This window comes from Polypterus senegalus, chromosome 10 (assembly GCF_016835505.1).
Source record: "Polypterus senegalus isolate Bchr_013 chromosome 10, ASM1683550v1, whole genome shotgun sequence".
Lineage (NCBI taxonomy): Eukaryota > Metazoa > Chordata > Cladistia > Polypteriformes > Polypteridae > Polypterus > Polypterus senegalus.
In genome coordinates this window covers 172,944,357-172,970,366 of record NC_053163.1, presented here as the reverse complement: position 1 = coordinate 172,970,366, position 26,010 = coordinate 172,944,357, and the positions used below count along the sequence as shown (strand labels likewise).

General features: G+C 41.1%; 1 protein-coding gene across 1 annotated transcript in view; it reads left to right on the top strand.

Annotated features, from left to right (window-relative positions):
* clcf1 (cardiotrophin-like cytokine factor 1) overlaps positions 1–18,312 on the top strand; it is a 57,582-nt gene extending 39,270 nt beyond the window's left edge. The window contains exons 2-3 of the mRNA XM_039767542.1: positions 11,795–11,955; positions 15,497–18,312. Coding sequence (XP_039623476.1) covers positions 11,795–11,955; positions 15,497–16,348 — 1,013 coding nt within the window. The 3' untranslated portion in view covers positions 16,349–18,312. The remainder of the gene's footprint in view (positions 1–11,794; positions 11,956–15,496) is intronic.
* Positions 18,313–26,010: the final 7,698 nt, after the last annotated feature.

The following is a 26,010-nucleotide window of genomic DNA, read 5'->3' as shown; positions in this document are numbered from 1 at the left end:
GGAAATGATGCTGGGGTAAAAAAAAAAAAAAATCCTAAAATTCAAGGAGGTGAAAGATGAGCCACTTTGTAAAAAAACTGTCAAGTAAGAATCAGAATACATTATACATGTTGACAGTTTTCATGTATTGAGATGTTTTAGTGGTTTTGGATCTGGACTGGAAAGCGCACATTGAGATCCTCATAGTGGCTCTATGAGCAGTTCAGATCCAAGAATTGTAACACTGTGTGCCTCAAGGGGGTTTGATTTTTGGCCACATGCAATCTAAAAAGTGGTTAGAGAAGGGAGATCATTTGCCTTGATGGAAGCGTTCCCTCAAAAAAGTCCACCTTAACAAAAGGACAAGTTTATGTGTATCTGTGTGTTTGTCTGGTTTGCTGCCTCTTTGTTATTCCAACAGATGGTGCATCACAGATACATTTAGTAATTAAATTCGTTTACTGGTGTCATTGCAATAGATGACGCATCATAAACATTAACACTGCTTTTATGAATCCCATACAGAATAATATATAACAGAGATATAGGCATTGTAATTGTCATTCCAACAGATGGCACAAATCACAAACATTTGTAGCAATGAAATGAATGGAATTTGTCATTCCAACTAATGGCGCGTCACAAATATTTGTACTAATTAAATGCATTGCATGTGTCATTCCAACTAATGGAACATCAGAAACATTTCTAGTAATAAAATCAATTGCATTTGTCATTCCACCAGATGGTGCATCACACATATTTGTAGTAATTAAATGCATTGCATGTGTCATTGCAACAAAGCCACATCATACACATTAATCCTGCTTTTATGAATCCCATAACAAATAGCACATAACAGAGACATTTGCATTGCATTTGTCATTCCAACAGATGGTGCATCACAAATATGTGTAGTAATTAAATGCATTGCATGTGGCATTCCAACCAATGGCACATCAGAAACATTTCTAGTAATAAAATCAATTGCATTTGTCATTCCACCAGATGGTGCATCACACATATTTGTAGTAATTAAATGCATTGCATGTGTCATTGCAACAAAGCCACATCATACACATTAATCCTGCTTTTATGAATCCCATAACAAATAGCACATAACAGAGACATTTGCATTGCATTTGTCATTCCAACAGATGGTGCATCACACATATTCGGCGTAATTAAATGCACTGCACGTGTCCCTGCAGCAGATGGTGCATAATAAGCATTACCCTTGCTTTTATGAATCCCATACTAAAAACAATACAATACAGTACAATTTATTTATGTATAGCCCAAAATCACAAAAAAAATGCTGCAATCAGCTTTAACAGGCCCTGCCTCTTGACAGCCCCCCCAGCCTTGACTCTCTAAGAAGACAAGGAAAAAAATGGGAGAAACCTCGGGAAAGGCAGTTCAAAGAGAGACAGACCCCTTTCAAGGTAGGTTGGACGTGCAGTGGGTTGTCAAAAATAAAGGGGGTCAATACAATCCAATACACAGAGCAGAAGAAATCCTCAATACAGTATAAAAATAAAAATATTACAAGTATGGGGCAGAATTTAACAGTAGATGATATCATATAATATTATTTGGATTTGTTAAATAGCATATAACAGAAACATTCCAACAGATGGCACATCGCAAACATTTGTAGTTATGTATTTTATGAAATATTATGCAGGTGGCTGACTGGTGTCAATGCCTTTGATTTCTGACCAACATGCATACTGTTTGTTGTTGTCCAGTAGCTTTATCACCTATGGGCAGACGCTGCACCTGGAGACCTAATAGTCCAATACCATTTTCCAGAATGTCTGAGTGAGAAAAGCAATGGTACAGGAAGGCTGATGTCTTGTAATTATAGTGTTCAGCTTTCTAAGACACCGACTTCAGAAGAGACATAAAACTGAGGTCCTGACTCTCTGTGGTCATAAAAGATCCTTGGGGATCCTTTGTAAAGAGTAGGGGGTATCCCAATGTCCAGGCTAAATTGCCCATCACTGCCTTGCTGTTCTGGCCCCTAATCATCCCCTCTCTCTAATTGTTTCTCTCTCTCTTTCTCACCACCTCACCATCTAACAGCTCATGTGTGGTGAGAGTGCTGGAAGAAAAATGGCATAAAAAATGGCTGCGGTTGCATCATCCAGGTGGATGCTGCACATCAGTGGGGTTGAAATGGCTCCCCACTCACTAATAAAGTGCTTTAGGTAGCAAGAAAAGTACTATTTAAATGTAAAGAATTATTAATATTATTTTTATTATTATTATGCATTTTTATCACTCTTTAATTTAATATTGTTTTTTTATCAGTATGCTGCTGCTGGAGTATGTGAATTTCCCCTTGGGATTAATAAAGTATCTATCTATCTATCTATCTATCTATCTATCTATCTATCTATCTATCTATCTATCTATCTATCTATCTATCTATCTATCAATCATATAGTGCCTTTCATTATCTATCTATCTATCTATCTATCTATCTATCTATCTATCTATCTAGTGCCTTTCATATCTATCTATCTATCTATCTATCTATCTATCTATCTATCTATCTATCTATCTATCTATCATATAGTGCCTTTCATTATCTATCTATCTATCTATCAATCATATAGTGCCTTTCATTATCTATCTATTATTGTATGTCCTAAACAGAAGGCAGATAGGTGCTGGTAATATTCTGTGCCATCCTCTGTGGTGCTTTGTGATCTTGAGCCAGGCAGGTGCCCGTCATACACAAATACTTATAACTGCACAGTGCCCTCCAAAGATTCATTTCCTTGATTTATTCCTCTGCTTCACAGATTCAGATGACAAATCCAACAATTTAGACATCGTGATTGAAGTGCACAGCACTTTTTATACGCAGCCCCTCATTTCCAGTCACCGTAAAAAACGTTGCCCTGTTCCAGTGCGGTGCTGAAGAGTCACTTGCTGCACTCAGGTCCCAATCCTGGTGGTTCATCGTGTGGTGGGTGCAGCAACACGCTCTCAGCGCTTGCTCCCCAACTTCTCTTTCCCCCAATTTCAGGGCCCGATAATGTTTGGGACAATTGGCATCCCAGGTGTTTTTGGCTCCTCAGGTGGGTTTCAGGGCTTCACAAGAAACCTCAGCTTGCTTCTACCCTGTGCAGTCTGCCATTGTTTAACAAGAGGACAAGGGCTGTGCCAATGAAAATCAAAGATACCACACTCATAAGAAGGAGAGATTTCAAGTTTAGATTTTTAATAGCTTTGAAATCCTTTGTGAAGACATGTTTACACTTTGTCATTATGATTACTGAGTGTAGATTGATGAGCACAATGACAGATTTTTTCCATTTGAAATGAAAACTACAACACTATTAAGAAGGGGGGGGCCCAACTCCAGTCCTGGAGGGCCACAGTGGCTGCAGGTTTTCATTCTAACCCTTTTCTTAATTAGTGATCTGTTTTTGTTGCTAATTAACTTCTTTTGAATTAATTTTAATTGACTTGGTTTTTAAGAAATGTTTCCCTGAATTTCTCCATCGTTCCTCTGAATTGCTTCATTTCTTTCCTTAAATGGCACCCAACCATATGTGAAGTGAGCGATCCAACAGAAGACCAACCAAGTCAGGGCCTCAAACTCCAGCCAGTTTCCTCATTAGGCGCTGATTCTTGTTGTTAATTAAACTCGTTCTTTATTTCCATGGATTGTTGCTGCTCTCATTGTACAATAGCAGACATTTCGGAAATTGTCAATTTTCTCTTTTCTAAGAGCAGATCAGCATTCCTGAGACCGTCACCCATCTTTATTTTCAGATGCTGTATGATGGCCACAGTTTGCTGGTCCTGTTTTGGCTCATTTTGTATCTCATTTTTGTTTGGCTGCTAATTAAAGAAAAAGAAACAACTGAGGGGTCTGAGTCTTCAAGAGCAAGTCAAATAAAATTAAATCAAAAGAAGTTAATTAGCAGCAAAAACAGGTCACTAATTTAGAAAAGGGTGAGAATGAAAATATGCAGCCACTGCGGCCCACCAGGACCAGAGTTGGGGACCCCTGTCATAAAGTGTGCCGAAAGTGAAGGGGTCTGAATCCTGTGTGAATCCACTGTGTAATGGCTGATTGATTATTTAGGAATGATCTTTGCATGAATGGGCAGCACGGTGGCGTCCTCCTTGCGTGGAGTTTGCATGTTCTCCCCGTGTCTCCCACAGTCCAAAGACATGCAGGTTCGGTGCCTAACCTAGTGTGTGCTCGGTGTGTGCTCGGTGTGTGTGTGTGTGTGTGTGTGTGTGTGTGTGCACGCCCTGCGGTGGGCTGGCGCCCTGCCCAGGGTTTGTTTCCTGCCTTGCACCCTGTGTTGGCTGGCTTGGCTCCAGCAGACTCCCGTGACCCTGTAATTAGGATGTAGCGGGTTGAATGATGGATGGATGGATGGATATTTGAATGATGGTCCATAAACGACGTGAGATCTGGAGATAAACGAGCAGCACTGTATTCCAAAGACATGACAGATTTGTGCAGGTGCTCACTAGAACAAGCACTACATTATATAAAATGAAGATCTGGATGTGCGTGGACACACACACACACACATTAGGTCTGGTCCTGAGGTTGGCACAGTGAGAGTGGCACTTTTATTCTGTCTGTTACCAAGCTAAATGCAGATTAACAGAAAGGAAGAAAACGAGGGATGATGGCAGATGGTATTATCTTGCTCTTTAGCAATTTTGCTCACCGCGGAAGGAAATGTACCTCCATTTCATGTCCTGCTCTTTGCACTTCTGTGCTTCCTTTCCAAACAGTAATTGGGATGCTTTTTCAGCTGGCAGTGGCAGTTTTATGAACTCCCGCCATGCCGTTGCTAAATGATACCTCAAGGCTTATTTTAGCAGAGTGGCGTTGCGGTGGGCCAGGATCAGGTCCCTGGAGGGTCTGCAGGTGGAAGCGGGTGGAGGACAGACCTCCTCGTGTTCTGTGCTGTTTACACATTCCAGAATTGGGGGATGGGGGTTTCGGTCATTCAGCCAGAGAGACCTTCTCCCACTTCAGCACCCCACGTCTCCGAGGGCACCTTATAAATGAACTGTCCACATAGATTTGCTAACGGAAATGGGAAGCTTCAACGAAACAATGTAGGATTATTCCAATGCATTACATTATAAATGTACAGAAAAGCCAAACCAATAAAGGCACTTTTCTGTAAATCTTCTCACATATTCACCTTTTTGTTTCAGAAATTTCTTTCTTGCATATACAGGTAAAATTCCATTACAATGAACTTGCAGGGACCTAAAAAATATTTCGTTGTAATGAAAATTTTGTTGTAATGAGATTCTGTATTTGTTACTATAGTGCTTTCTTTCACTTGCATCCAGGCATTTGCAATCATTTCAATAGCTTCTTTCGCATTATTTTAATCTCCTCCCGTCTACAAGTTATGCTGACGAGAATTATTCTCAGCATTTCCTTGCGATAACACACTTTCAGGGTGTGAATGATGAACAAATCCAACGACTGAAGCACTGCCATGCAATTGGGTGTGAGGCGAACATTATCTAGATGTGAAAACATGTTGTGGGCAGCACAGTTATCAATCAGAAGCCGAATCACCCTTTTCTTCTTCTTCATATTCTGCAGTTTCTCAACTCTTTTGGGACTGCACCAGCCCGTGACTCGGAGAGGAATTACCATCACACACACCCAAAAGTTATCTCTCCCAGTGCCTGTGTGTGAAAAAAGAAAGAGAAATAGCTCAACACTTTGAGTACAGCTGGCATTCATTCAGAATACAAATCAAGAAACTGGCTTGGATGGCATTACAAGGAAATTTGATTTAATTGATTGTTATATCACACTCACCCCAACCAGTTTACCCCAAAATTTAAGATACATTAAGATTTTATTATACTAAAATGGGAGTGAAGGTGTAGAGTCACAGCCTAAATATTTAGAGCATTTTCATAAAAATGCCTACACGTCACAGAAGAATCCCTGTACTTCACCAGAGATAGATAGATAGATAGATAGACACTATATAATAGATAGATAGATAGATAGATAGATAGATAGATAGATAGATAGATAGATAGATAGATAGATAGATAGATAGATAGATAGATAGATAGATAGATAGGAAAGACACTATATAATAGATAGATAGATAGATAGATAGATAGATAGATAGATAGATAGATAGATAGATAGATAGATAGATATTTTTTTTAATTTTAAACAGACCTTTATTAACAATTATAACATAATTGCATTTAAATTAACAATCAAAATTAAACAACATTTAATAACAGTTTTCCTACTCATACTTTAAGACTAGACATTCATCTTCCAAGGAGCATAAAACATCATTTACAGCCCAAATTTCTCTAAATATATCTAATTGATTAATAAGTTTAAAATATTCAAATTCGATTCTCAATCTCCTTTGAAGGAGGACCTTAAACATTAACAGAGCATCAGTAGTTTTCAGATCTTTATCTCTATTTCTTCTCGTTTTTAACGTTGCCATCTTGGCCTGGCCTAACAAAAAATTGCCAAGTAAACATTGTCTTTTACAAACTTTTGACACAGACATTCCAAAAATATAAATGAGGTTATTAAATATAATTCCCAAATCCATCAACAATAGATAGATAGATAGATAGATAGATAGATAGATAGATAGATAGATAGATAGATAGATAGATAGATAGATAGATAGATAGATAGATAGATAGATAGATAGATAGATAGATAGATAGATAGATTGCCAGGAGAATAACTTGCCAGAGTTTGTTAAAGAACACGCACAGGAAATTGTACCTCTCAAATGCTGATCTTTGATGGTTCACGAAACTTAAATGAGATTCTCATTTATGTTTCATTTAAGAATCAACTTTGCCACAGATGTTGCTCCTAAAACCCCTTTAGAGAAACAGCTTCAGACAAAAAGGAGACATGCAATAGAGCTGAGGTAAAAGGATGCAAAACTGAGAATTCAGTTTGAAACGCATAGTATAATTTGTGAGATCTTTCTTTAAATCTCTTTCATGGCTTCATATTTCTATTTATTCTTGCCTTTATGACTCACAACATTTGAGATATGTTTGGTTAGATTTCTTTTGCTTTTCTAATTAGAACACAGGCATGTGAAATGGTCACACAGTGGTGTCAGCAGTGGGATTTGAACACGCAACCTCAGGGTTTGAAGTCCAAAGTCTTACCCATTAGGCCTTTTCTTCCAGCCTGTGTCTGATCTAACTGGAGCACAGCCATATAAATTAGAGCAATTAATAGCATTATTCAGAAGTAAGGACTAGAGTTTTATAATCCTAGTAAAGTGTTTTATTACTACTATCCATACATTTCACCACATATTACTGAGCACAGAATGAAAATATTTTCAAATTGCAAAAGAAATATATATATACTAGGGTGTTCACCCCCTGCTTTCTTCGCTTACCAACCCCCAGGCCTGTGCTACGTGCCAGCCACTTCACGTCTCTGTTGATCGCTGAATGCATTGCAAGGAGACGCGGTCGCTCATTCGAGACCCCCTCTTAAATGGTGATACATCCATCTATCCATTTTCCAACCCGCTGAATCCGAACACAGGGTCACGGGGGTCTGCTGGAGCCAATCCCAGCCAACACAGGGCACAAGGCAGGAACCAGTCCTGGGCAAAGTGCCAACCCACTGCAGAACGGTGATACAATGGGAAACAAATGCAGTTTTCTTTTTACCTCCTCTTTGCTCGATCAGCTGCTGATGAGAGGGGATGCAAAATCAACTGGAATGTTCAAGCAAATTATAGAAAAAAACCCAATCTAAATCCGTTAAGTAGTTCTCTCGTTCGCTAGCTAAGCGGATGTAAGATACGCCCCAAGGCTGACGCGTGAGTGAGGAGGGCCCCATCGCCCTCCCATCGACCCACTGCATGTCTCTTGGATTTGCGTAAATAAATCGGTACCGCAAGAGAACTATTATACATAGTATGATGAGAGAAGTTGGAAGATCAAACGGAATGTTAAAACAAAAAAAAAAAAGATCTAAATCCATTAAGTGGTTCTCTCGTAAAAAGCAGACAGACATACAGACAGACAGACTTTGGGTTTTTTATGTATGTATATATAGATAAGGCATCGAGCCTGCCTCTTTTATTACTTTTTTATTATTGTATGTATATATGTATGTAGATTTTTCATTAAATGTGGGAGCCCCTTTTTGTGGAGCCTGGTTCAGCTGCGCCATTTACAGTTTTTGCACTGGAAAATCCGGCAATGGAAAATTTTTGTGCTGCCCCCATTGTCTTGATGCCCTAAGCACGTGTGCATTTTGCTTCATGTTTCATCCAACCCTGAATGCTTTGCACTTTCTCATATTTTGCTGAGGAGAGCAACCAAGTACATCCCAGAACTTAAGGACGTGGCCAAGTCTGATCCATCCATCCATTATTCAACCCGCTATATCCTAACTATAGGGTCAAGGGGGTCTGCTGGAGCCAATCCCAGCCAATACAGGGCGCAAGGCAGGAAACAAACCCTGGGCAGGGCGCCATCCTACCATAGCCCAAGTCTGATCGACTCAGAGAATTCAATTAGTTTAGTCTTGACAAGCGAAGACTACATGGAGATCTAATCCAGGTCTTCAAACTTCTCAAAGTAGATCCAGGAGAATTCCTTCAAGTTATCGGTGGATCACCTAGTGGAAAGCGACATTTAGGACTGACGCCAGGAAGCCTACTTCTTTAAGCAGAGCAGGAATTGGAACAAATTACCGAGTCATAGGGTTGAAGCACAAACCTTGACAACCTTTAAGAGGAATCTAAATGTAACTATTAGCTAAACGAATGAGCCTGATGGAGTGAAAGATATGCTCTCGTGAATCAAATTTCTTTCTTTTCAGCATTTCTTATGTTCTTCTGCTTCATCGCCTCCTATTTCTTTTCATAAAGAAATGTCTCGTAACATAGAATTGCATTTTACGATTAACTCTTGTGAGAAGATGAAGAGCTCTGCACCCATCCCCACACCCAAAAAGACAGACAGCAACCGTGAATGAGTGACCAGTCCATCGCTGGGGACATTCACTGATATGGGAGCCCAATTAGACTGACCATTTACTGTCACATTGAAAGAAAACTGAAAATTCATGGATATGGGCAGAGGGTGGACATTTCACACAGCAGCCAGGAGGAGGAGGACTCAAGCCAAGAATTCCAAAAGTGCCAGGGCAGTTTGCAATGCCCATCACACCACTTGTCGTATTTAATGGGATCTCCGAATTTAGGTAACATGTCTCAATTAGTTCTTATAAACTTGAAAGAGCACTGTTCACAGCTTTGCAGAACTATATTGGGCCCTTAACATGAAAATCGCTCCAGGGCAGCTTTACAAAGGCTGTCCCTGCTCTCTGACCTCCAAAGGTTATGTAAGAAGACAAACTTCCCCTCAGGGATTAATACAATGTACTATATAAATACTTTTTTTCTGTTTTATTCAATTCTGAACACACACACACACACACATACAATACCACCAGCAATTATCATATCTTGAAAGTTGTATTGAAAATAAAACAGTATAGAATTAAATTAGAGTGGCTAAACAGCCTTCTTTTTTGTTTCTTTAGGTCACTTCCTGTGCTATCACCTCCTGTGTATAATTTTCATGTTATTCTAATGGACCTTATGAAGGTGTACAAATTTGATCCCGCGTTAGAGATACGTGACTATTCATTTACTTTGCAACTCCAAACTGTCTCGTTACATGTGAGTGTACCTGGTGAACGACTGTCGTTTCGGCCATTATTATTTCCCCAATGCACCCACTCGCAGTGACACTGTAATAAAAAAGCAGGTTTGGTTCACAAAATGGATGGATTGCAGCTTAAAGATAAAAAGCACAGAAGTTTCAGAACGACATGGATGTTCCTAAAAAGCAGGATTTTTTTCTGTCACCATCCCACCCTGTGTGTCTGAATAAAACCTAACAACATCTCATCCTAGGAATGGAAAGATAGCCATCTGGCCGACAATGCGTTCATTAGGAGATTATCCGATTTCAAATTTTGTGCCATTTAGTTACATTTCCAAACACCGGTACTTTCACCCCCCACGGTATTAATGAAGTGTAATGTAGCAAAGAATAAGTAAAAAGAAAAGAAGGAGAGACAGAGAGTGTGTGAAAAAGAGAGAGAAAACAAGCTGGAGACAATGAGCTAAAAGAAAGGCTTTCACAACACAATTATTATTACAGTGAGAGCGAAATAAGAGAGAAGGAGAGAAAGTCGACTCGAGAGGTGTTAAGGACGCAGAGCAAAGAGTAGCGGCATCATGAGATGGGGAGTGGGGGACAAGCAGCCACCCGCCTCCCAGAAAGTGAGGAAGTCAAAGTAACACAACACTTTACAATAAGGACGACCTGACTGTATCTATTAGTTAATCTTGGTTACGTAGTACGATCTTAACAAACGCTTGGTTAGTAAGCAAAGCCCTTAAGACCTCTCTTCCAAACTGTCACCAAAATGGCATTACCTCTCATGGAACTTGGGCTCTGTTATGATTCTGTTATGTTTCCTGGCTACACTATCTCCTGTTCGGTATCAGTATGTTCTCTCTACATCTGGCTGGATTTATTTTTGGATACTCTGATATCTTCCCAAGGACTGAAAGACCGTAGATGTCCTATTACAGTAAATGCTGTTTCTAAGTTTACTCGAGAGTGGGTGCAAGTGGGAAGTGGTCTGATGGGATTGGAAATGAAATACTCAGGAGAAAATACTCTGTATAGAAGTCTCAATACAATGAAAGAGATAGATAGATAGATAGATAGATAGATAGATAGATAGATAGATAGATAGATAGATAGATAGATAGATAGATAGATAGATAGATAGATAGATAGATAGATGATGAAAAATAATGCATAGATAGATAGATAGATAGATAGATAGATAGATAGATAGATAGATAATGAAAGGCACTATATAATAGATAGATAGATAGATAGATAGATAGATAGATAGATAGATAATGAAAGGCACTATATAATAGATAGATAGATAGATAGATAGATAGATAGATAGATAGATAGATAGATAGATAGATAGATAGATAGATAGATAGATAGATAGATGTGAAAGGCACTATATAATAAATGGATAGATAGAACAGAAGTGAATTCAAACTGAATCAGTCCATCATGGATAGTTCATATGTTTGAGTTTATGTATCTGACCGTAATGAATGTAGTGTCAGGATTTTTGTTGTATTTTCTTTTGTACATTATGGAAGTGGGAATAAAGAACTGGCCTAAGTAGCCTGCAGAAATTGGAATGAGGGACTAGATTTTATTGTCTCTGTTCCATTGTTGTTTACTTCTTGCTTTCCATGTATTTGCAGAAAATAAACTTTACAGAATCGCTAGTTTTTAAATATATGCACATATACAGTATATACATATTTCTAACTGTATCTTATTTGGTAAAGCATAAGTGTAAAATGATAAAAATTGACATAGATAGATAGATAGATAGATTAAAGGCATTATATAATAGATAGATAGATAGATAGATAGATAGATAGATAGATAGATAGATAGATAGCACTACATACTGTGATAGATAGATAGATAGATAGATAGATAGATAGATAGATAGATAGATAGATAGATAGATAGATAGATAGATAGATAGTCAGCCATTAATAAACATTCATAAGTGATGGACTAATGTTTATTCCCATTTATCTTTGTGTTCTTCTTGTCTCTTCTATCCTTTACCCTTTTCCCCTGCCTCCCATGTCTCTCTGCCTGTTCCTTTTTCTCTCGCTCTTTATTTTGTCAGGACATTACGGCCCCCTTGCTGTTTTATTAGCTACCCTGCTGCACACCCTGAGAGTCTCTGCCTTCAACGTGACTGACGCCTCCTCTGCTACCGCCATCCAGAGAACATACGAACTGACTAAATATCTGGAGCATCAGCTTAGCACACTGACTGTCAGTTATGTGAGTTCACCATCGCTCTGTGATGTTCCATCTTCTCTCTTTCTGTTTGCTACGTGATACCAGTTCACATTTTATTTTAATAAAGTTTCCATAGTGAATTGTCTGCTAATTCACTTATTTTCTGTCTGTTTAACACCTTTCAGAGATACCTGGTTGTGCAGTGATTAGCACTGCTGCCTCATGGGTGTTGTTCCTGAGTCTCAATCACTGACATGGGTCTGGTGTTGCATGTTCCCCCCAGTGTCAGTTCACTTTTTTCCTCAGGTACTCTACTTTACCATTAATATCCCATAGATATGTTTTAGGTTGGCTGGCATTAGTGTGTGTCCCATGCAAGTTCCATTTGGAATGTGTGTTGCATATTAATTAAGAACGAAAATACAGAAATATCACTTTGACACAAGTACTCCGACTCTCTATGACACTTGAAATGTGGCTCAGGTGCATCCCATTCTTCTGATCATCATTGAGATGTTTCCACACTTTGTTTGGAGTCCTCCTGTGGTCTGTGGAGTTGCATGTAGAACTTAGAGACAGGATTGTGTGAAGGCGCAGATATGAGGAGGGCTGCAAAAAAGTATAGTAACATTGCAGGTCCTCAAGGGTAGAACAGCCTCCATAATTCTAAAGTTTACAAGTTTACTAGAGCTGGCTTCTCAATCAAACTGAACAATCATAGGAGAAAGACCTGAGTGAAAAGGTGACCAAGAACCAAATGGTTACTCTAACCTAGTTTGAGAGAAACTGTATGGAGATGGGAGAAACTTCCAGAAGCATTACCACCACTGTAGATCTCCACTAATCAGGGCTTTATGCATTCTGAAGTGGTGATGCTAGAGCCCTGAGGAAGAAAGTTATTTTGCAAGGTAAACGTTTAGTAAAGTAACGTTCAGTGCCATAGGAATGAAAAATCAGTAACGGAATCTCCTTAATGTCTTTTTGGTTTCACCTTGACAACAATGAGATCAGAAAGAAATAAAATGGAGATTATGTCTTTTGTCTCCTGCTTCTCAGATTCTTTGTGTTCACCATGTACGACGGCATGAATAATTCTCTGTTAAGGTACTTTATATTATCACTGACCCATTCTGTTTTATTCACCTCAGACTCATTGAAAAGAGTATCCACAAATACTGACACTTTCGATTCTCCTAAGCTTCTTGCAAAGGTCCATTAACCATAGAAAAACGTTGGCACTGATCTTTGATGGCCCATGAGACTTCACAGAGATTCGCATTTATGTTTCATTTAAGTATCAGCTTTGTCTCAGATGTTGCTCCTAGAATCCCTTAGTTGAGACAGCTTTAGACATAAAGGAGACAAAATTGAGAATTTAGTTTGAAAAGCACGGTATATTTTCTGAAATTTCTTTCTAAAGTTGTTGTGATCTCTTTCAAGACTTCATATTGTTTACTTACTATTGGACTAATTCCTTTATCCAAGGGGATTTATGTCATCTGAGATATGATTGGTTACATATCTTTTGTTTTTCAGTTTGGAGCACAGGCAGGTGAAGGGACTTGCTCATAGTTACATGGTGTCAGCAGTGGGATTTAAACGCATAACTTCAGGGCTTGAAGTCTAAAGTCTTAAACCGCTATGTCATATTGTCTACCTTATCTTCCCGAATGAGTCTGATCTAACTGGAGCACAGTAATATAAATTAGACCAACTAATAGTATTATTGAGAAGACAAAGAAAGAGAGAGAGGTAGGATCATGTGCCGATGTTGCCGCATCCACCACACACAAGCCACCCAAATTGAGATCTGTGTGCAGCTATGCAGTGGGTGACACCTCAGCACCACCCTGAACGATGTGAGGTTTTTTTTACACTGGCTGGAGTGCCAAAAATTCCACCAACCGACAGGTTTTCCCTGCGAGTTGGAGGACCTGATTGCAGGGCTAGATGCAGATTAACGTCATACCCAGGATGGAGCAATTGCAGGTTAACGGCCTGGATCAAGAGCAAGGACTACATGTTTTCTTACCACAAACAACTGGCCATACATTTCACAATATACTACTGACCACACTATCGAAAAACTTTCTTCTTCTTCTGCTTCTTCTTCTTTCGGCTGCTCCCGTTACGGGTTGCCACAGCGGATCATCTTGTTCCATATCTTCCTGTCATCTACATCTTGTTCTGTTACACCCATCACCTGCATATCCTCTCTCACCACATCCATAAACCTTCACTTAGGCCTTCCCCTTCTCCTCTTCCCTAGCAGCTCTATCCTTAGCACCCTTCTCTCATCATACCCAGCATCTCTCCTCTGCACATGCCCAAACCAACGCAGTCTCACCTCTCTGACTTTGTCTCGTAACTATCCAGCCTGAGCTGACCCTCTAATGTCCTTATTCCTAATCCTGTCCATCCTCATCAAACTTTCAAATTGCAGAATAAAATATGAAGATGCTACTTGGAAAATCCGAGCCCCTTCTGTGATGTTGCTGAGCTCTCTGTTGAAGCTCCAAGAGATTTCTGGGTATTTTTTTTTTCTAGCAGAAACCACTGGAGAAGGTTGAGATAAAAGACAATGTCTGCATTTTCTTTCTTTCTGATCTCAGTGTCATCGAGGAGAGACCAAAAAGATATTATAGAGATCCCTTTTTTGATTTTTCATTCCAATGGGTGGCCCTCTAAGGACCACTTATCACAGGGTAAGAAATTACAGATTTCTGCTACAGTTAAGAATAATTAGACATTAAGCATTTAAACTGAAGCACACATTTTAATTTTCCAAATATTGTTGTTTATTGTAAATCCTTACATTTCTTATGAAGACCCTGAATTACGGCGACTTACCCTAATTTAGACTTTTTTGGTGAGCTGCTTCTGTTTACAGTTAAGTGCCGGCTCAGAGGCTGGAGATCTGCACTGGTAATGAGAAGGTTGGTGGTTCAGATCCCGTAAACGCCAAAGGTGACTCTACTGCGTTGGGCCCTTGAGCAAGGCCCTTAACCTGCAATTGCTTCGTCCTGGCTATGACATTAATCTGCATCCAGCCCTAGGTTGGTGGCAGAATTGGCGCTCCAACCACCATAAAAAACCTCACACTGTTATATTTCATCTGAACTAGTGTGGTGCTGAGGTGTCACCCGTCGCATGGCTGGTCCTAATCTGGGATCCTGAGGTGGTTTGTCATGTGGTGGTTGCTGCAATGCGTTGTATCAGCATGCGCTTCTAACATCTTTCTCTGCTTCTGTTTCAAGAAGTTGTATGGGTGACCCAAGGCAACTGTAGTAATATTAGTGTAAGAGGACCTGGCATGGGCAGAGGAATGTTGTTTTTGCCTCCCAACTTGTTTTTCTGCACTTTGTTTGGAGTCCTCCTGTGGTCTGTGGAGTTGCATGTAGAGCTTAGGGACAGGATTGTGTGAAGGCACAGATATGAGGAAGGCTACAAAAACAAGTATAGTAACATTGAAGGTCCTCAAGGCTAGAACAGCCTCCATAAATAAGGTTCACCTTATTACACTGTATTTAGGTGCACATTAAAACAAATATTCTGACTCCTGTTCTCCGTCCTTTCTCTTTAGCTAACCTACTTGGGACCACCATTCAATGATCCTGACTTCACTCCACCCCGCCCCAACAATTCAGCTTCTCTTCCCAGTGCTGCAACACGTCTGGATCTTTGGAAAGGACTGGATAACCGCCTGCGACTGTCTGAGAACCACCGAGCCTACAGTATCCTTCTGGGTGCTCTGAAAGGACTGGCAGCTGGGACCCTTTGCCCATCTCTTCAAAGGTCTCTTCAGCACTTCTGCACGGGTTTGCACGGCCTACTGGTAAGCATTGCTGGGGTCATGACCTCACTGGGGTATCCACCCCCTTTGCCAAGTGGAGAAGACATCCCCAACTTTTTTACCCCCAGGCCTGGAGGTTTGTATCGAGGAGGAGGACATCCATCTGGCTTTGGAAGGGCTTTTCTCACGACACCAAGTCTTGCGCTAGCAGATTTTCACAGCAGAGATTCACCTTTCTTAAATGAGAAACCAGTACGATTTTCAGAAAGAGATGCTAGGTACCTAAGCCTTGGAGCTGGTGTTTCCCAGCGAGATTACCCCCGGGAATACTTCCCTGGAAAATTCCTTAGCAGAATTCCAGTCACCACGGGTTCAGCTCCACCCGTGGAAAAGCCTCCCACGAGAAACTTGACACAGTTTGAGGGCAGTTCCTCTCCCGCCAGAAGGCGGCAGACTTTATGGGGCGAAGGTAATGGACCTTACGCTTCTTACCTTGTCCCCGAAACACACACTCTGAGTGACTTCTCCAGAAAAATGGGAGGCTTTTGGGTGCTGAAGGAACTCCAAACGTGGCTCTGGCGATCAGCCAAAGACTTCAATCGACTCAAGAAGAAGCTGCCCATCCCACGGAGGCGAAGCTAGTATTTAAAGTCAGGGTTCAATTTGGTTAATTGGGGTTCTCGAGAGGTTAGTAAGGACCAGGTCAGGGGTTGATTAAAAATGGGGATGGGGTTAATGGGGATTGGCAGGGTGGGTCTTGGGCTCTGATTGTGATTGGAGGAGGGGTAGATGGAGATTGGAGGGAGGTTGGTTAGAAATTGGGATATGTCAAATAGGGGGGCAGGGTGGGATTTCAGAACTTTGAAAGCTGTAGAAGAAAATTCTTTCAGATTGAAGGCAAAGAAAAGGTTCACGAAATGTCATTGCCAGGCATGCCTCAGAAAGCCGGAGTGGTTTTACTGATTTATTTTTTTTTTCCCTTAATCAGATTTGAACTGCCGCTTAAAATCGTGCCATTGGTTTTCCCAGTCTGTTTACATTCCACTTCGCTAGTGATTTCCTGGTGCTGACCTCCCTGGGATTTTTTTTTTTTTGCTTGCGTCGGCTGCTTCAAGACTATCTCTCCTTTTTAACCTTTCCCTATTTTTCCACCTTGTTCCAATTACATATTGACAAATTTTAATGGGCTTTTTTTGACTACTTGCACATTTTGAAAATGCTTTTAAACTTTTCGGGCGGGTTGCAGCTCCACAGTCTGTTCTAATTTTGCCCCACTGGGTTTTATTAGAATTTCTTTGTTCCGCTGGAGGTAAAGTTCAACATATCCTCTTCGTTTTTTTTTTTTGTCTGTTCTCGTTCTGCGTGCGATGTTTTACGGGCCATTCCTCTGGGAAGCGCACATGTTCATAGCCTGCCCTGGAATCCCTTTTCATTGGTAATCGCTCCATGCTGGTCGGAAACTGGACTTTTATAGCTGTGCAACCACAGACGCATCAAGTTGCTGGGTTATGGCATTTAAACTCATCCTTGTTTTATATTCATTCATATAATTAAAAAAAAGCATCCGTGGTGTGACTGTTAAATTAGAAAGAGGGCTCACTGAAGTCAGCTTACATGTCTGCACAGGGAATTAGCAAGAACGTCTCTTCGCCATTTTACAATGAACCCTTGATCCTGCCATAACTGATGGAAAGTACAGTACATGCAGATGAATCGAGACATGACAAAGTCCACTCAGCCACCATGGCTTTACATTGCTAAGTACAGGCAAGAAAAGTCCCACTAAGAAGAAATGCAATGCAACTTCTATGCCATCTACCGGCATGAGTGCCAAAAACGCATTGTGGCCTGTAGGGGGCCTCAGTCGCAGTTACACCACAACAGTCCCAGTTCAAATAAAGTCCATTTTTAATTTAAACACAACCTTCATATACGCTTTTTCCATTCAAAATACTGCACCAGTCTTTCTCCTCTTTTTCTCTGCATTAACTCTTTCCTCCGAATTGAGTGGAGAGCTCTCTTTTAACTGTGGACCAGGGATTGCTTTCAGTGCTTAATCTATTGCTGGGAAGGACTTCTGGGTCAGGGAGAACCACCATGGTTCTTGTATCAACACTATTCAAGAGCTCCCCCTGGCGGCCCTCATCGAACGCAACAGGGCAGTCCCGTGGGCCTACGACTCCAAATCTGCCCTCTTGGTGTCCATATTTGGGCTTGCCAGATTGGATACTGCCACCTAGTGTATGGCGCCGGGGGGTTTCGGTCGCTCTGCCTAAAGCAGGATGTCAGCCACTGTGCTGATCGTCCCAGTTCCAGAGTCCATCCCGCTGTAGCCGCTGTGACATCCTTCCTCCTCCATGTGCTGGCATGGAGACAGGGCTGGATTAACTGTTAAGTAAAATAAACACATGCTTAGGGAATCAAGAGAAGGGGGGACCCCACAGAAATTTTCTACTGCTGGATTTCCCATGGACCATATAGTGGAAAACTGCAAATGGTGCAACTGAGCCGGGTTCTACAAAAAATGGCTCCCACATTAAATAAAAAAAAATATGTACATATATAGGGTGGGCCATAAGTTTCCATACATAGGAAAAATGAACATTTTTTGATGAAAAACCATTTTTCTTTATATAATATGCTCTACATGACTGCCATTGTTTTGAAAACACATTTCAATACGTGTCCGCCACTGCTGATGAACACGTATTAGCGCAGCTGGAGTTATGATTGTAATGGCATTGGTGATACGTTCCCTAAGATGATTTATGTTTTGTATCTTTTCCTGATACACCATGGCCTTCAAATGCCCCCAAAGATAAAAATCAAGGCCGCTCCACAGGACCACGGCGACCAATCTAAGCATCCTGAAGTTAAAAACCATATGTATGGAAACTTATGGCCCACCCTGTATACAATGTACGATGATAAAAATAATAATAAAATAGTAATAATAAAGGTTAATGATATATATTAATCTTGGGAATACAACAAATTTAGAACCTAGTAATTTCTACATGGTCCACCAAGGCTTGCCTGATTGTTCTTGTTTTGTTCATGTTGGTGGTCCCATTCAGTTGCCTACTGAGAGTGAGTACAGCACATATATATGGGGGAACCAAAAATCTTTTAAGAACATCTAAAGTTCTTAATCCTGCCCTGCTTGGTGAGGAGATATTATCGCTCGCTCCCTGGCCTTCCATTATCATGGCCTCCTGACCAGGTAAATGAGTAGTGTCCATACCGGCTTGGGCGTCTGTTTGATATAACAGTCAAAGAGGAGGCAATAAGGTTACACCCAAGATAATTTGAGTTTAGGCTGGGCTAGAAGAGCACAAAAGTGTGCAGATGAGGTGCTTTCACATACGGCCATCTTGACTGGTTGCACATCCCTTTGTGTACTGATTCACTTCTTACATAATTGCCACTTTTTAATGAATCTGGACATATTTTCTTTACTCCTAAACTGTACATTGACTCTTTGTTAGCTTTATTATTTTACCATTAAATCCTGTCGACCAAGACCAGCTGGGGGTGCCGTCTAAAACGCTTTACCCATCTTCTGACATTGCTATCACCCATGTAGAATCCTCCACATGCCACTAATTCTGTGCAAGAATGTGGGTATTTCAAACATCGTACACTGTGTAAACAACATGTCCTGCCAGTCATTCTCTCACTTCCTTATTCTGATCACGTACCTTAAAATAATGACGGTGACATTTATTGTTCATGTGTGAGACGACACAAGTGACCTGCTAGTTACGATTAGTGATGAGTGATCAGCCGAGCACCTCAATCAACCCTAGCGCTGCACCCGTTCTGAGCCTGCACCCTCTTGGGACGTGATTATTTATTTAAAACCTGCACAACGCCATGAACCACTCTTCACGGAAACACCGACATACATGCAACTTACCCAAAAACCGCCACATCGTAGCTAAGGATACACAAATTTCCACCGATGTTTTATGAGAAATCTTTTTTTAATTCCTTAACGGCTGGCAGATACATGTTGAAGTAATGCATGAAAACCCCTTTCTTCTTGTGTGAAGGTCGTTGGAAGGAAAATGCAATGTTATTTCATTATTTTTGTTTCTTTGTGACTCAAAACATGGAGTTTCACTGCAAATACGATTTTGTGCAAATCGTTTCGCTCCTCTCGAGTTACGATGCTACAAATCTAAACACTTTCTTGGTAATTCCAGTGTTCTTCCCTTCTTTTGGTAGAGCCCATGTACCTGGTAATCGTGTGAACATCCAGCTAACTTAGCGGTTCCCAAACTGTGGGGCGTGCCCCCTGGGGTCAAATAAATGAAGAAGACATCAAAATTAATTTTTAACATTTTTATTTCAAATTTAAATTTGCAAGCATATAATCACAATGAATGCATTATAACTAAAATTAAAATTAAACATTTCTAAGACAGAGATCTAATGACTAACTGACGAGCGGCGCCGCTGCTGCTGCTTTTATAGTTGCATATTTTCAATCCAGAAAGTTCGAGACGTATCGGTATCTGTCGCGAACATTCGGGTAACGGTAGATCAGGTGATAATGCGGCGCAACTGCACCATATTGGCAGCGTAGCCAATATTGCAAAATTAAGTTAAATAATTTACTGCATATTGGGTTATTTTCATGATTCAACTAACAGCGGTATAATATTTGTCGGATGAAAATACGTTTCGTCTCTCACAGATTGACTTCATCTGTGTCCTTGTTTACGAAATTTTTAAAAATTAAAACATATTTAATCGCTTCTTTACATAAAAAAATAATTAAATAAGAATAAATAATTTATTCTTTGTTTTTGGGATTAGAATTACTACCAAAAACCACACAAGGTATTTTAACAGTTATTAAAGCACTTTAAACAAAATAAATTGCAAATATTTCATCGAAGTTAGCTGAACACATGCAAATCTTACAGAAGTAAAAATGATAGCATACCGCGACACCGCACGAGTATCATACCTTTGTTAGTTGTATCAGGGGTTATTCTCATCTATTTTATATTATGCAGGTTGTACAGAATTATTCCAGGTAGAAAAGGGGGGGGCGCGAAATACGAAAGTTTGAGAACTGCTGAGCTAACTATTTGTTTGACAATGCAGTGTACAAAGTGTTCTTAGTGGGAAATTACAAACTGAAAAATAATTTCAGAGGAAAGAAATTCTTTAGTCTCCTGGATCATCTGTGATGTATCCTTGTATTATCACTGTTGTGTTGTTTCTGTATGCATATATATAGAGATATATATATATTTATATTGAACTCGTAGAAGACATAATAATGCAGATGCTGTGTTTTTGTGTTGGTTTCATCAAAACTGGGTGCACAAGCGATTGTTGCTGGCTTGCGGTTTGATTAAGCAAAAGAAAAAACAGTTCTGGCAAATTTGTCGTTGGAATGTTGTGAGAGATTTTGCAAACCTGTAGCCTGCTTATACGCTCACCTAAAGGATTATTAGGACCACCATACTAATACGGTGTTTGACCCCCTTTCGCCTTCAGAACTGCCTTAATTCTACGTGGCATTGATTCAACAAGCTGCTGAAAGCATTCTTTAGAAATGTTGGCCCATATTGATAGGATAGCATCTTGCAGTTGATGGAGATTTGTGGGATGCACATCCAGGGCACGAAGCTCCCATTCCACCACATCCCAAAGATGCTCTATTGGGTTGAGATCTGGTGAATGTGGGGACCATTTTAGTACAGTGAACTCATTGTCATGTTCAAGAAACCAATTTGAAATGATGCGAGCTTTGTGACATGGTGCATTATCCTGCTGGAAGTAGCCATCAGAGGATGGGTACATGGTGGTCATGAAGGGATGGACATGGTCAGAAACAATGCTCAGGTAGCCCGTGGCATTTAAATGATGCCCAATTGGCACTAAGGGGCCTAAAGTGTGCCAAGAAAACATCCCCCACACCATTACACCACCACCACCAGCCTGCACAGTGGTAACAAGGCATGATGGATCCATGTTCTCATTCTGTTTACGCCAAATTCTGACTCTACCATTTGAATGTCTCAACAGAAATCGAGACTCATCAGACCAGGCAACATTTTTCCAGTCTTCAACTGTCCAATTTTGGTGAGCTCGTGCAAATTGTAGCCTCTTTTTCCTATTTGTAGTGGAGATGAGTGGTACCCGGTGGGGTCTTCTGCTGTTGTAGCCCATCCGCCTCAAGGTTGTGCGTGTTGTGGCTTCACAAATGCTTTGCTGCATACCTCAGTTGTAACGAGTGGTTATTTCAGTCAAAGTTGCTCTTCTATCAGCTTGAATCAGTCGGCCCATTCTCCTCTGACCTCTAGCATCAACAAGGCATTTTCGCCCACAGGACTGCCACATACTGGATGTTTTTCCCTTTTCACACCATTCTTTGTAAACCCTAGAAATGGTTGTGCGTGAAAATCCCAGTAACTGAGCAGATTGTGAAATACTCAGACCGGCCCGTCTGGCACCAACAACCATGCCAAGCTCAAAATTGCTTAAATCACCTTTCTGTCCCATTCTGACATTCAGTTTGGAGTTCAGGAGATTGTCTTGACCAGGACCACACCCCTAAATGCATTGAAGCAACTGCCATGTGATTGGTTGATTAGATAATTGCATTAATGAGAAATTGAACAGGTGTTCCTAATAATCCTTCAGGCGAGTGTATGTGTGTGTGTGTGTGTGTGAGTGAGAGTGAAAGTGAGTGCTACTTTAACAAACAATTGGGCTAGAAAGAAGGAAGACTGCAAGTTCCTAAACCGTTTCTAACATCAGTCACTTCCCTCTTCCACATCCATACTTAAAGAAGGGTTAAAGATTTCAAGAAATCATTCATCGATCAATGCTATTTACTTCCAATGTTAAATGCTGAATGGAGTTTTCACTCAGGCTATATCCAAAGTATTACATTTTAGTTTGAAAATGCAGACATTAGCCTCCATTCTCACCTTTCAGCCACCCACAAAACTGAGACTTTTGAAAATGTTCTCCAGGGTGTTATACTTCTGAAAACGCAGGCTCGGTATTGCAATGTTGTTGGGTGAAAAACATCGAGTTTTGAAAATGGGGACTATTATAGCGCATGATTTTTTTTTTTTTGTGCTTATTATATGGCCCTTCTCTGATTGGATTAGGCTCATTACAACATCTGATTCCCTGATTGGTCACCCTTCACAAAAGAAAGCTATAGTCCAGTGAAGCAGATACAGAGCAGTTGCTCTCCGTGGCCATACCTGTTATAATACCAATTCACTTCATTTGCCATGTGCAATTTCTTGCATTTTACGCATATCCCATCTTACTCACCAGAAAGGGCGAGAGAATCGTGGGGTCAGGGGCAGCTATTTTTAGAGTACGACTGGAGCAATTGTAGGTTAAGGTTCTTTGCTCAAGGGCCCAAGATAGCAGCATTCCTTCTGGCACTGCCGGAATTGCAACCAGTCGACCTTCCAGTTACCCGCATGTGCCCTTTAGCCAGTGAGCCTGTATGCTGTTGCGTTTTCTACAATTTGAATGTTGCCTATGTGTGCAAAAGGCAAATAATCTACCAACTGCTTCAGTTTTGCAACAAATCCCATGGTTGACGTTACCAGGCCTTCAAGTTATTTTTCCACCGATGTGCCCAGTGGAGGCAAACGTCTAGGTCATGTGCATTTTTGATGGTTTCGGTGATAATTCCGTAAATGATGTGAAAGTGCTAGTGTGGACAGACATCGTCTTCATTGAAATGAAAATGTAGCAGAGTGGACGTAGTCGTAGACGGTGGTGTGAGTTGAAATCCATGATCTTCACTCTCAATTTACTGGGTTAACGCAGGTCCTCGTCATTTTTTTTTTTCCCATAAGATGTTGATACGACGGAGCTTCCAGACATGAATTTAACAGGCTGAACTGCATTTTAATGCTATCGACAGTTTGATTTGTAAAAACTACCGTTCAGCTCATCTCTAACTTATACTGTCTGGGACGACTCAGAGGTTGATTTTAATCATTGGTTGTTACACTTATGGGTCGGCAGCCAAGTGAAAGTCAACTGGAATGTTATTCAGTCAGTCAGTCAGTCATTCTCCAACCCATTATGTCCTAACACAGGGTCACAGGGGTCTGCTAGAGCCAATCCCGGCCAGCATAGGGCGCAAGGCAGGAACAAACCTAGGGCTGGGCACACACACCCACACACCAAGCACACACTAGGCATAATTTAGGAACACCAATGCACCTAACCTGCATGTCTTTGGACTGTGGGAGGAAACTGGAGCACCCGGAGTAAACCCACGCAGACACAGGAAGAACATGCAAACTCCACGCAGGGAGGACCCGGGAAGCGAACCCAAGTCTCCTTACTTTGAGGCAGCAGTGATACCACTGTGCCACCGTTCCACCCCCGAATGTTATTCAGTGATGGAAAAAATATTTCATCTGTACGTCGTGGTAGAGATCTGTGCCAAGGTGGTTCCTCGAGAAGGGCACCGCCACTTATCTTTATGACGCTATCTTTGCTGCCAGTCGTCCAAGAGGCAGATCAGAAACGATTCCCTGTAATAAAACAGCTGGGTACTCTACTTGTGGGTATCAAATCTCTCTTGTCCAGTAGGCTCATAACGGTTCAGGCAGCCTCCAGAAAGTCAGAGCCCTGTGGAGCAAAAGGAAAACGTGACGATGCAGAAGGCCGTATCATGTAGCTACAGCAAATGAGGAATTCATTTCAAAAGAAGTGTCTTATTTTCTGTTCTGTTCAAAAAAACATGAAAGCATCCCCACATACAGATAAATACATCTGTGCAGGGGTGAAACCCAGTGCTTCTTTTGAAATATATATATATGTATTTTATTTTATTTTTTTGTCATTTGTTTGTTCTGTGTGTTGGTTTACTTGTCTATTTTCATTAAGGTTTATTGTCATTAATATTTCAATATTTATTTATTTCACCATTTATTTATTAAATCTTTGTATTTATTTTGAAAGTCTCTGTTGGTTTGTTTAATTAACAATAAACATTTTCAGATTAAGAATAATATTGACTTTATTTTTTGGAATGGGAGAGGAAAAGGGGGTGTGACAGATAGGGGGCGCTCTCGCTCCCTTGGACCCTTGTCCACAACTCCAAACACCAGGTAAAAGTCCAATAATTGACTTTATTTAATCGCCACAGTGCACACAGCACCCTCTCCTCCACTATATTCATAAACAATTACAATAATCAATCACAAATACAATCCTCCACTCCCAGACGCGTTGCCACCCTTCCACCCAGCTCAGCTCCCCGTCTAGGAGCTCCCACAGTCCTTTTAAATACCTTGACCCGGAAGCGTTCCCAATCTCAGTCCACGTGCCTCTCAATCATTTCCGGGTCAGGTACAAGTCCTTTCTTTTCACCCCGGAAGCACGTCACTCTTCTTCTGACGCACTTCCAGGTTATAGGGCACGAAGAAGTCTTCGGTCCTCCCTGCAGCTCCCTCTTGCGGCCCCTGTGGTATCCAGCAGGGTCTTGTATAAAAACTACATGTCCCATGACTCCCTGCTGGTCTTTGGGGCACCTCCATACTGCAGGGAGGGCTCCATCTGGCGGCCTGGGGGTATTGGCCGGGATGACAAGCCGGCCACATCTCACAGGGGTCAAATCTAAAACCTACCGACTTAGCTTCCTTTTGGACTGGGTTGGGCGCTGCCATCCATCATAGCAGTCAGCCTCTTCATCGGAGGAACTTCTTGCTTTAAGATTTCACATTTCACAGTTGCTCAGTACATACGGCCGATTCAATCAGAATCCAGACCCCTGTACTTTTGTTATGCTACGGTCTTGTGCCTTAATAGGAGCCCTACCACCTGCACTTCAGAACAGGTCGTCCACCTGAAGCTAAGCCTGGTCAGGTCTGGCCACTACTAGGAAAAGCTTGGATTGCTGATAGAAGAGGTGTTGGCAAAGCAAACAGGGGGCACTTACCCCATGGTCTGAATGTGGATACCAATGCCCCAGTGCAGTGACAGGGACACTGTGCTGCAGAAACGGTGCTGTCCTTCAGATGAGATAAAAAAACTGAGGCATCCCTCATAAAGAACAGCATGTATCCCAGTGTCCTGGCTAAATTGCCCACCGTGGCATGGTCATTCAGGCCCCCTAATCATCCTTGGTCTCTAATTGGCTAACTATCTCTCACCCCTTCACCACCTAACAGATAATATGTGGTGAGTGTACTGGTGCAAAAATGCCTGCCGTCACATCGTCCAGGTGGGAGCTGCACATTAGTTGAATGGGCTCCCCACTCACTATGAAAAGCACAACATAAATGTAAAGA